The sequence below is a fragment of the Limulus polyphemus genome, unplaced genomic scaffold (assembly GCF_000517525.1).
Source record: "Limulus polyphemus unplaced genomic scaffold, Limulus_polyphemus-2.1.2 Scaffold1087, whole genome shotgun sequence".
In the NCBI taxonomy this organism is placed as follows: domain Eukaryota; kingdom Metazoa; phylum Arthropoda; class Merostomata; order Xiphosura; family Limulidae; genus Limulus; species Limulus polyphemus.
The window spans coordinates 79566-92004 of record NW_013666697.1 but is presented as its reverse complement, the minus strand read 5'-3'; the positions used below and the strand labels follow the sequence as shown (position 1 = coordinate 92004).

Here is a 12439-nt window from a genome sequence, read left to right as displayed (position 1 = left end):
TTTTTTTATCTTGGGTGTTTTTATAATGCTATGAAACTAGTAATAATGATTTTATTGTGAATCTACATTTTTCTTGATTATTTGGTAAGGATAACTTGTTTTTTTATTTTTTAATATATTTTATATATACATGTAGCTTCCTCATCATGAACTAGTGTGGGATGTAGCCACTGGAAGAAAACACACACTTATACTTGCTGATGTACGTGTTCCCAATGTTGCTCTCTATTTCTGTGGAGCACATGAAAGGTATAATAAAGTTATATTTTCAAAAAGACTAATATAGCATAATTGTGTCCATAACATGTATTTATTAATACAGGAAGAATTGGCAAACTTTTAAACAGTATTTCTTTTTACAATATCTAATTCGTAAGGTTACTTTCGTGTTTTCTGGTTCAGTTATCCTCTTGATTTTTTATAACTCAAGTAATTGATGCTTGTCAAGTTGCTGAAAAAAATTATGAAATACCACATGTTTTCAGAGATTATTACAACATTTAAAAGTAGGTGATTTCTCATTTTTGTAATCTTTATGTTCTGACACTAAAGTAGGAGAATCTTTCTTCTACAGTATACTACTGTGAGTGTAACAATGCACAATCTATCCAAGAATGTTAATATTCTGCAACATACTTTACAATGTAACAAAATATCATCTGTGAAGGTTTGTCTGTAGTGTACTTCTTTACATTGTAGCAGTGCATAATTAGTCCATGTTTATTAACCTTCTGCAGAAACTACTTTACAATGTAAGAAAGCAGAGATCTGCCTAATCTTATTAATGCTGTGTAAATACTGCTTTAAGATATAACAAAGCAAAGATCTGTCCAAGCTTATTAATACTATGTAGAATACTTCAAATACTTCATCACAGTGTAAAAAGTAGAAATCTGCTCAAGCTTTATCAATCTTGTGCAGAATACTGCTTTACAGTGTAACAATATAGCACCTCTGCAGTCTGCTACCTCATGTATTAAAGTAATTCAGAATCTACCCAATCATGTCACTCAAGTACAGTTTTATATTAAAGGATCTGTACAGGTATATTAAAATTATTTCAAATAGACCAACTCTTTACTTTATGGCAGAGAACATGTAACTAGGTTAGTGGGTTTTTCTCATTAAATGGAAGTGGAAACTTTAAAATATTCAGTAGTACAAATTACTAAAGAATTGCAAGAGTATCCTAATCATTTAAAAAAAGATGGTATTGATAAATTGTAAGTGAATAACAAATAAGCCATATTATCAATGCAGCATACTTGTTGAGGATTTAGTTTCAACTTTCTAATGTTATTTCTCCCACTTTTTAGTTTATGATAATTATTTTTTGGTACATTTCATAAGCATCTTGTATTAAAAGAAAAATATTCTAAGTTATTTGCAGTTTTAGTTTGCTGAGCCTAATGGCACATTCTGTAATATTTGTTTAATGTAAACATGCCAATGAGGTATTTTCTATTGTGACTTAAGATTGGACAGTCATAGTATAATGTTCAAATTTAATTATTGTACAAGTCGACTTCTAGTGTTTTGCTGAAGTGACTATAATTGGTCTATATTTGTAACAGGTTCACTCTCACCTTACATAGTTAAATGGTCAATAAAGAAGACTACTTTGTAATGTTATTTCATGATGCCTCTAAAAAAAATTATGATGAGCACTTTCAATAATATTTAGTTATTAAAATACGTAAAACATAGAAGAAAATATATAAGTACTAGCAGTCCATCCCTTTTTTATTAGTTTACTATCAGATGTACCTGTGCCCAATGTTGCATTTATTTAGTTGACTTCATGTGTCATGCAGTTCTAATTAATATGAACGATCAGCAAAGGTATCTGGGCTATATGTTTGATTAAATGTAATTTTAATTTGGCATTTGCTGTACATAGTAAAAATTGAAATGTTTGGTAAATTTGTGTGTTTTTTTTCTGCTTGCTTATTCATTAAAGTGTGATCTTTAGAGGTCCACTTCAGTTCATCTACCAGAGTTTATAAAAAATTGGTTCACCAGTTTCTCACGACAAGTTGTGACATCATACAGATGGGTAACATTGCTTTATATACATATTTGGCTTTTTTTTTGATACATCAAGTAGTTTTTTTTCTTAGTAAAAAGTGAAATTTGGTTTGTTCATTGGACCCCCCCCCCCAATGTTATAAAAGTTAATATGCTTAAGTATATTTATTGGCATTTCTGAAATTTAAGACCTAACTAAGCTCATTCATTTGCCAAATTCTGTTAACTTAAATTGTAGCATTGTAGGCCTTATCAAGGCACATTAATGTGCTATATTCTGTTGACATGTGCTATGGCCACTTTGTTATACTGATGTAGAACATTATACTGTTCAGTTTACATTGTAATATTTTATATTATAAGAGTGTAGGAGCAGAGGAACCTGTAGTGAGTTTCATTTTATTTCATCTCTCATTACTGTATTTGTGATAGTTCATTAAAGCCATCTCTACCCATTGTCTCTATTTTTTAGCAGTTCATAAAGGTTTTTCTGACATTAAGAGTTACACAAATTGCTTTATCAAGCTCTGTGCTACTATGAACCAGGTCATTTAATGAAAATATTTTGTTTTTATTTGACTTTTTTTTTTAAATATAGTAGTTAATGTCACTACTTACATAGAGTCACTAACAATTCTACTATTATTATGTTCAGAAGAGAAGATGGAGAAGATTGTTCTTGTTCAAAAGGGAAACCAAGTCACATATCAGTCCTGAGAAAGGTTGGTATTCTTTAAAATATCTTGTTTAAATTAATGAAAATATTTACATATGTATGATATGTTGAACAAATTATATACAGAAATATATATTGATAATTTTTGTTCATCTGCATTAATGCAAAGCTGTTATTTTTTGTTCATGCATAAACACTTGGAAGCAAATCAAATAGTGCTAAGTCAGCAACAGTTGTATTTTTGTGAAGAGTAGTCTTTCAACGATTTTCAGCATATACCTTTTATTTTTCCTGAGCATTGGCACAGATAACATTGAAAATAGTCACATTTTCATTTTTTTTTGACATACATTCAGCAAGTGACAGTTCTAGAATTACCAATCATTTTTTAACCTGTCCCTAACGTTGTAAAAAATTTAAGTTGTGTAATGAAGGTCTTGTCTATTTACATGTAGTGCTCTTCTTATGTAAGTATTAAAACTGTTTTTTAGAATTAAAACGTAATGAATATTTTATATTTGCTTTGGTTCTGATTATTAAATTACTCCCACCTACAACACACACACACACACACCAAAAAAAGTCCACTTGGTTTTCAATGAGGCCAGGTTTCAAGTGTTCAATCAAAAAATATATGAAATACCCTAAGTATGAGGTACTTAAACAGATGCAAGGTAATATCAAGTACCACTTGTCATCTATGAGATTACGATACTTTTGCTGAATTTATTGTGTGTGTGTGTCTTGCTTTAAGTTTAAACATGCATGCTGCACATACATGTACCAAAAAGATTTGTCAACTCAACTTTCACAAGTAATATCTCAGAAAAGGACTCTTCAGTGTGTGTGTGGCATTAAGGAGGATTTATATATTACTTTAATTTTCATATAGTTGTTTTATTAGAAATATTAATGAAATTTTGTTCTAAGTGAACAAGCATTGACTCTAGTGATTCAATGTTTTATTTTTCTTACTTTTTCAAAGCAAACCTTTATGGTGAAAGTTAAGTTATACATCTAACAATATAAATTTCAAATTTGGTCCATACATAAATCAAGAGTAAAGGAATAAAAGTTTACAATGATGTTATGGTTTTTTCAGACAGAGAGAAGTTGTCTTATTGATTGTGCAAAGTTAATCATGATAGTAAGAGAGAAATGAAATTAAAATCAAATCTAAATAAAGAGTTGAATAACATTAGCTAAAAACAAAAATACAAATAGGTACATACATATATGCATAAGGAACAGATATACAAACAGGCATTTATATGAATGTTGTAAGAATGGTAAGAAATACTTATAATAAATTATTTCAAAGTTTGTATGCTGTACATAAATGATTATGTAACAACTTCTGCCTGAAATGCTGCTCCCCAGTGGCTCAACATTGAGCTGGTAATGCTAGAAATTAGATTTTGATACCTGTAGTATATAGAGCACAGATAGCACATTGTGTAGCTTTGTGCTTTACAACAAATAAACTGCTAAAATTCTACAATTAATAATATATAGTCTTAATTATGAATAACAAGCAAACCACAAAAAGGTTTCCATGACTATCCTGCCCTAGATCATAGGCAACTGATGAGGAACCAAGTTACGATGTTCACCTATTTTCTATTATTTGTATAGAAAGTTTTAATGATGTTAAAAGGCTTGGATTAAGGTTGTATGTAGTTATTCTTTGAAGTTAGATTTGTTAAAACTTGTGTCATATTTTTAGTATCCTCTCTTCATATCTGGTTGAAATATTAAATAGCATAAAAACTGAAAATTCTATAGTAAAAACATTTATAGTGGATGATAAATTTGAAATAAATGGAAATGAAAAATAATGCAAGAATTCAAGAGTCGACCTCATTTCTTTTTTTTCCTTATCTTAAAATATAGCCATTTTTTTTTAGTTGTCACTTATATGTTTCTATGTTGTTTTTTGTATGTGGTTTGCCATTTTTTGTTCTGATGAAGCTAAGTAAACAGTGATGAAGCATAATGATTTTCATTATAACACATTTTTAATATAATTTTCTGAAATTTTGAAAAGTTCTTTTAATTTTATTTTGAATGCCTGTACAACCAAATTTATTTTTTGAATGCCTTTTATAACCAAAATCTTGATAATATTCACAGTGGTAACATTTACAGTTGTTATAACCCTGATGAACATTATGGTGATGTCATAAGTAAAATTTTAACTTTCATATGAAATTGCAGTTAGGCCAAATGAAAATTTACTACTAAACAGTATGAATAATGTTAAATTCCAGTAATGTGGACATTTGTTTAATATCTACAGTATTTTTTAAAATTTCAATATTATTAAGTTGTGAAACTTTTGGGTCTTCTTTTAATATATGTAACAAAACACATCTATTTTTTTTAGTGGTTTTCATGCATAAGTCACCCTTCTTATGTATTTAACATGTTATGCAAATATAGTTAGAAAATTTTAGTAAAGTCAGAGAATATTTATAGCCAAACTGCACAAGTTCTGTAAGGTAGGATATCAGAAAGATTGACCTTGAAAATGTTAAAAATTACAATTATTTCCTTGTTTTTTTTATAAGTGAATTAAATGGTTTGCTCAAAACATCTAGAACTTACTATTAACTAAAACTGATGCTTTGTAATGTGAATTGCCTGAATGTACATCATATTTTGTGAGCATTAGCTAAATAGTTTCAGGTTTAGTAATGCATGAATGAATTATATGAATTGAATTGCATATTAAGAAAACATCAAGACATAAAAATTAAAATCAAGCAAACAAAATGGGCCACTAAACTAACAAGGTAAGTCCAGAAATAAAATAAAAATTAAACCTACAAAAAAATGTAAGCTTTTTTTGAAGCAAATACATATTTAGTCTCTTTTTTTTTTATGTGGTCAGTTATTTAGTTTTGATGTTTAATGATAACTTTTTTTCTGATGGTTATAGTTCTTTCATGTTTTGATGCCTTTTATTTTCCTGTGATAGATATCTACATGCATGCTATATAGTGTTCTGGTGTTATGTTTATCATTTGTCACTGAGTTATACCAGTTTCAAATGATATATTGAGATTCACATTGATTTTTAGTATTTTAAACAGCTTGTTGACTGAATAATTCATAAGCATAGCTGAATAGCATAAATATTGCATATTTTTGAAGTTTCTACATAATTATAAGATTACTGTGTGAGTAAAAGACTTCTCAAAATACTATATGTATTCTCATGTTTTCTAGACTGGTCTGGTGACTAGTGTGTTTGCTGGTGGACCGTATTCGGGTTGTATAGTAGATGAACGAGGAGTTGGAGAAATTACTGTTCTACATGAGTTTGCTGCATCTGAGAGGAAGTATCTTCATCAATTGCAGAAAATTATTCATAATGTGCTTATACCCATCATAAAAAATGGTAATTCCAGCACTAAGTTAAATAATAGAAATATTCTTTATACTTATTACATGACAAATCCAGAAATGTTAAGATAAGGTGGGCTTTTGGTGGAGGAATTTTATGCAGATCAGGGAAGTTTTTGAAACACTCGGTGGAAAATTTTGAAACCTTTTTTTTTTCTTCAAGCCAAACCTGGTATATACAATGAGTATTTGAAAAATATTAGGATATATATGGATGTTATATATTTTAAGATAATTCAGTGAATAGAAATGGATTTTAATCCACATTTACATTAATTTAAAACAAAATGCCAGTTGCTTTACTGTAGCTTTCATCAGGCAAGACTAAATGAAAATTTACTTCAGAATATACTCAGAATATGACTTTTTGAATAAACAATTTCAGTGAAACTATGGGTCTGATTGAAATATTTAAGAATACGTATTTTCTGATACAATATCTTACCTTCACTCACAGAATAGTTCCCAACTTTTACTGCCCTCTATATGTGCAAATGTTTCCTCGCCATTAGCCTTGATACTTCCACCTACCCTCAAGTTTTCACAAGAGACATCTGTGTAATAGCATGCAAATCAGCATGCGACAACTTTCCACCAATAGGAGCACAACACGACTCCTAGCCCAGTTGACTTCCTATATGCAGGTTAGCCCAACTTCACTTCTCGATTGGCACTTGTGGTGTCACAATGTGTTTTTTGCTTGCACTTTACTTTATGAAATTTTCAGTCAGTTCCTTGTTTTTTTTTATGGAAACTTAGTTTTTCTTTATATTTGCTACGTATGTTCTGAAATTCTAGTTAGTTCCTATTAGCAATAGGTGTCTTTTATTCTAATGTGTGATTCTTTGGAGCTCCCTGTTTGGGCTTTTCTTCTTCCACTCTTAGTTGAAATGATTTCTGCGTTTCACATTACAACTACTACCAGTTAACCTTACTTTGACTACAGTGGTTTCGGATCCACAATTGTTGGCAGGGGTGTTATGGCCTTAGTTTGCTTGGAGTTGGTCACCTTCATGCAGGCTCCTGATTTGCCTGAAGATTATCCTCTCATGCCTTATTCAGGAGTACCTGAACAAGAGTATGAAGATTTTGACAGCCTGTTTCCTCCCTCTTCCTATCCCACACAGTCATGTTTGGCTCCAGTGGAAGTGCCTAAGCCTTCTTTCCTGGAACTACTAAACCAGGTATGTTACATTTTGTTTTTGTTCCCCATTTCCTTTTAAGTGAGACACCCTAGGGCCAATATCTTGCCCCCCCCCCCTCACTGGATATTGGGGTTCATTTCAGTTTGTGGACCAGTTCTTTCAGGGGTCAGTATGTCTTGCCCCCACATAATATGAAAGGCCATGCTATGGCTTACTATAGGTCTGCATTTCTTTTTTTGAACTTTCAGTATTTGGATTCTCTTCTGCCTCTGTGAAGTTTGAATCCCAATATTTTGGTACCATTTTCCCAATTTAAATTTTTCCTCATCCAAATCACTTTATCCTAACCCTTCTTTGTTCTTTTTCTTCAACCTCTTCCTAAAAAGAACCTGTTCCCATGTATCGTCCTCCTCCTTCCTCACTTTTACCAGTACCTACCTGCTACACAGGTTAACTTCCAGTTCGTTTATCGACAGCTTCAGCCCCACCTTTCCACTTCGACATCTGCTCCTTCCACCTCTTTCCCTCTTGTCCACCCTCCTCAGACAGCCTCACTCAGATGCCCTACATCCTTCCATTCCAACACTCCATCTTCACAAGTGGCTTTTGCCTGGTCTCTTGCCAGATGGACCATACTTTCTTCGGGGATTGCTTCCCTGATTTTCCATTTTGTTCATCCTTCCTCCATGTCAGTTTACCAACATCAGTGGTATGTCTACCACCATTGGTCTTCTCATTATAGTTTTCCTCCATCCTGTTCTACTCTCTCACACTTAACTTCTTTCTTTATCATGTGGGCTTGTCAGCAATTTTCCGTTTCACAAGATTCAGCAGTGTCTTCACTTCTCCAGTTCTCACCTTATTGTTTGTTTCTTCTACCTTCATGATCCTTGTGTCTTACCATCCTTCGTGATTGGAACCTCAATGTTGACCTCCATGCCTTTAACACTTCTGCCCATCAGGTCCATGTCATCCTGTTCCTTATATCATTTCTCCTAAAAACCTTTTTTCTTCTCCTTTGGCACATGGACATGATGTTCAGATTTGTTCTCTCTCTCTCTGTCTCTTGCACATTATATCACAGAACATGCGTCATCCTTTACCTGGATTAGTCTTTTCTGTCCCAAACATTGGCTGCACGTGATTTTGCCTTTACTTCCATTTCCCTTCCTTAACACTTCTGCCCATCAGGTCCATGTCATCCTGTTCCTTATATCATTTCTCCTAAAAACCTTTTTTCTTCTCCTTTGGCACATGGACGTAGGTGTTCAGATTTGTTCTCTCTCTCTCTGTCTCTTGCACATTATATCACAGAACATGCGTCATCCTTTACCTGGATTAGTCTTTTCTGTCCCAAACATTGGTTGCACGTGATTTTGCCTTTACTTCCATTTCCCTTCCTTCGATTTCTTGCTTTTATCATTGTTCTGACCAGGCTCTCTGCTGTTATATGTCTTGTACTGATCCTTTTCATGGTTCATGTTTGTTCATTCATTGGAACCCTTTCCTTTCCCATGATATTTCTCCTATTACCCTTATGGGTTGGATTCACCAGCTTTTTCATCTGGCTTATTCTTCCCTGTCTCCCGATGATCATCGGCTATTCTAAGCCTTCTCCCATCAAATCTTTCACCTTTCTATGTCCCTGGCTGCCCGATTCCATCATCCTTTAGAGGATATGGTTCATGCCAGCATGTGGACCACACCCCAGACCTGTATTTCACCTTATCTTCATTGTCTATTGGTTTCCTGTTTTACAGATTACTGTCTACCTTCCATTGCCACCTTGAGTGCCACGGTTTCTCCTAGAGTGGGTAGGTGCTCTTTTTCTGTTTTTCTTATTTACAGGGGCCTTTCTTACTTATACAGATCCTGCTCAGTGGTGAGAATTGCCTAACCAGGTATACTTAAGCTAAAATCCACACTGTACAACCATTCAGGTCAATAATGCCCACATTTGGGATGGTGCGTTCTGCAAGTCCGCTTGTTTTAGGTTTTTCTTCACTGTGTTTTGCTTCATAAATATGGTTACCCTGGACCATATACTCATGCAATAACATGAGTAAAGCAGAAAGAGATTGCAGCATCTCCCTGCTGCTTCTTTGTTTGACTAAATCAGGACCAGGCTGCTTTTTAAAATAAAGTTTCACGGTCATTCGCTGCATTCCTTTGGACACTTCAACACATTTTTAACCCCTTCTTCCAGTGGAGTACGGGAGTCCTTATCACTAACTCCTAGCCCTTGGGGTAGTGGACCATGAAGTTTTCTTCCTGAGTGTGCTAAATTTCATCCAACAGATAGTAGGGTAGTGGTGTTCTGCTGGTGAAGATGGTATATAGACACTTGATGTCCTATTCCAGATGCAGTTTGGTTATGGACTGGACGATTTCCACCAAAATGCATTTCACCCCTCTGTCTGGGCACCCTCCTTCCTACCTTCACCTCTATATCAGTTCCTGAGGGTACTGGTGTTGGTTAGAGCTGGCCCAGCCACATAAGTCCTCACATGTGAGTGACCCAGGTACTCTTCTCTTACCATGGACTGGACAATTCATTCCCAATGCTGCCTGGTTCTGAACTGGAGTTGAACAGCCACATTGTTGTGTGCCTTCCTATCATCGTTCTGATGTCAGTTCCTGGGGAGTACTGGTGCTGGTTGTGTCGGACATGAACACATGATGATGTGGGTCCTTAGAATGGACTATCTTATTCCCTTCCAGTTCCCATGTCCAAGATGAAAAGTAGAGGACCCTCTTTCTCCCATGAGCCAGATATTCTGACCATGGTACTGATTGTGTTGGTTGAGGTTGAACTCCTCTTTATGGTCTGCCGTGCCCTAGCCATTCTACACCAGGGTTCCCTTCATTTCATTTCTGTGGTCCCTGTTGTCACAGGCTCATTTGCATGCTTTCATGCAGCTGCCTCTTGTGAAAACGTATGAGAGTAGGTGGGAATGTCAAGCAAAATTTTATGCATATAGAGGAGAGTATAAGTCAGGAAAAGCTATTCTGTGAGCAAAAGTAAGAATCTATCGGAAATACATTTTCAGTGTAGGAAAATGTTATCTTTAAACTTAACCTCTAAAATATTAAAAATCAATAATGTAAATAGTAGGTTATTTAACATGGTAGTCACAGTCTGAATTTTTTTGTTGTCAATCTTATATGAGAGAATAATGTACATTTGCTAGGTCCAAAGAACATGTTTAATATGAGTGTATTCTGCCAAGAAATGTAATGTTTTCATTTGAAAGTAAATAAAAGTGATAATTTGATCAAAGCATTAGAAATAACATCACAAGGTATCTTAGTTGAAGTTTTAGGAATTAAAAAAACCATTAAGAAATGTTAATGGTGATTTTATTTAAGTTTAACTTTTGAGGAATAAAATGTTGGGAAAAGAACCATTATGAAGTATTAACTGTGATTTTATCCACGTTTAACTTTTGAGGACTAGAATGGAGGGAAAAGGACCATTAAGAAACAAATATTGATTTCAGGAATACTAATACACTGTTGAAGTAATATTTATAAGAGAGAATAACAATATTTCTGTGCTTATCTTTCAGTCTCTTTTTATCTTTCTGTTTTTGAGTTTTATGTTTATTTACAGGATTGTGATTTGTTCATAAATAAGATAATGGGACAATTTGTATAATTTTTTAGATTCATTCAAACAAGAGTTGGCAGAAGTCTATACAAAACCTGTTCAGAACATAGTTGCTCGTATTGCAGATCTAGTAGACATTGTTGCTATGAATTCTTATGATCTGACTCTAATTGCTCAAGGGCGTACTGATCTTGACAATCTTTACATGCTGGACAGTGAAGAAGAATGGTTAGACCTCCACTGGGCATTCTTCCAAGTTTTGTGTGATGTTGTAGCTGTAAAAGCTATACCATCTAGTGTTAAATGCCTCAGGTAATGCTTTTTTTTTAGTATATAGCAAATCACAGAATTGTAAGTATAACGTTGCTATTTGTTTTTAATTTTTTCATATTATCTTGTTGCAAAACATTGTTTAAGATTAGATTTCTTGTTAACCATTTCCTTCTTAACATAGTAAGCATATTACTACACTGAAACTTCAAAGTAGTGTTTTTTTATTTTCTAAACTGAACCTGTTTTCTCCAATAAACATTTTATAATGTATTTTCTATCTCATATAAAACTCAACATCATTTATGACACGGGCCCGGGTGAATGAAACCTGGTTATGCCGTAAATCCCGCAAAGCATCTTTAGGCTATATCTTCATTTAATGATAAAAACCATAGTTTTTGCTTTTCTTTGCATATAGACGCTTGATAGATTAAGAACAACTGAAATAATAATTTGAGTAATAATTAATATGTATTTGTTACTTTATAGATTTGTTGTTACTTTATTAACGATTTTACGCTTATACTGTGAGGTAAAAACGGCTGCTGCTATGATTTTGTCTGGTTTATGAGCTCGTTGCGGTCCTAATTTAGGATCTTCTTTTTAATAAATTCTTGAAAATGTTAAAAAAGAAAGAGAGAGAGAAAGGGGGCCCAGCGAGAATGTTTGCCCCGGAGCCCGTGCTGGCTCTTGACTTTCCTGTTTGTCAGACTGAGTAGAAAATGTCACAGAGTAGTGTTCTACTGCAGGTTCTTAGATATATTAAAACTTTTTTTAATATTATGAGTGTGCTATTTTGTTTATTTTAAACTTGTAGGTTTTTTTTGTTTCTGTACTCTCATGATTACCAAGGTATTATTAATTTTTTAGTGTTTTCTATTCATGATTAAAATGCTGAATTTTTTTTCCCATAATCTTTTTAAAACGAAAATATTTGTTCTTCCATATTTATAAGTAATTGTTTTGCTAAATACATCAAATGCACATAAGTAATTCGTGAATTTTACTGTCTTAAATTTGTTAAAAGATGAAAGAATTCAAGTCTCATTATTTTTTCAGTAATTTTAACTTTCATTCTACTACATCAAAATATTACCTCATTGAAATAAGCATTTCTTCTCTTATGTTTATGTTAAACATCTTATAACTGTTTGGGCACTTTGCAAGTTTGTGCACACGTCAATTTTAAGGTTCTTTGAAAATGATTGTAATTGTAATTTTTTTTAAATTAGGCTGCATCGGTCTTGTTTTGTTTTTTGTAAACTTATTTTTAAAGGTGATTAAAAAATGTGTACTGAA

The 12439-nt window shown here is 33.1% G+C and overlaps 1 protein-coding gene across 1 annotated transcript in view; it reads left to right on the top strand.

Moving 5' to 3' along the window:
- Window positions 1-12439, top strand: part of LOC106462067 (alsin-like) — a 75387-nt gene that overhangs the window by 12009 nt on the left and 50939 nt on the right. Inside the window, exons 4-7 of the mRNA XM_013921949.2 lie at window positions 137-249; window positions 2684-2750; window positions 5936-6107; window positions 10924-11179. Of these exons, the coding sequence (XP_013777403.1) occupies window positions 137-249; window positions 2684-2750; window positions 5936-6107; window positions 10924-11179 (608 nt within the window). The remainder of the gene's footprint in view (window positions 1-136; window positions 250-2683; window positions 2751-5935; window positions 6108-10923; window positions 11180-12439) is intronic.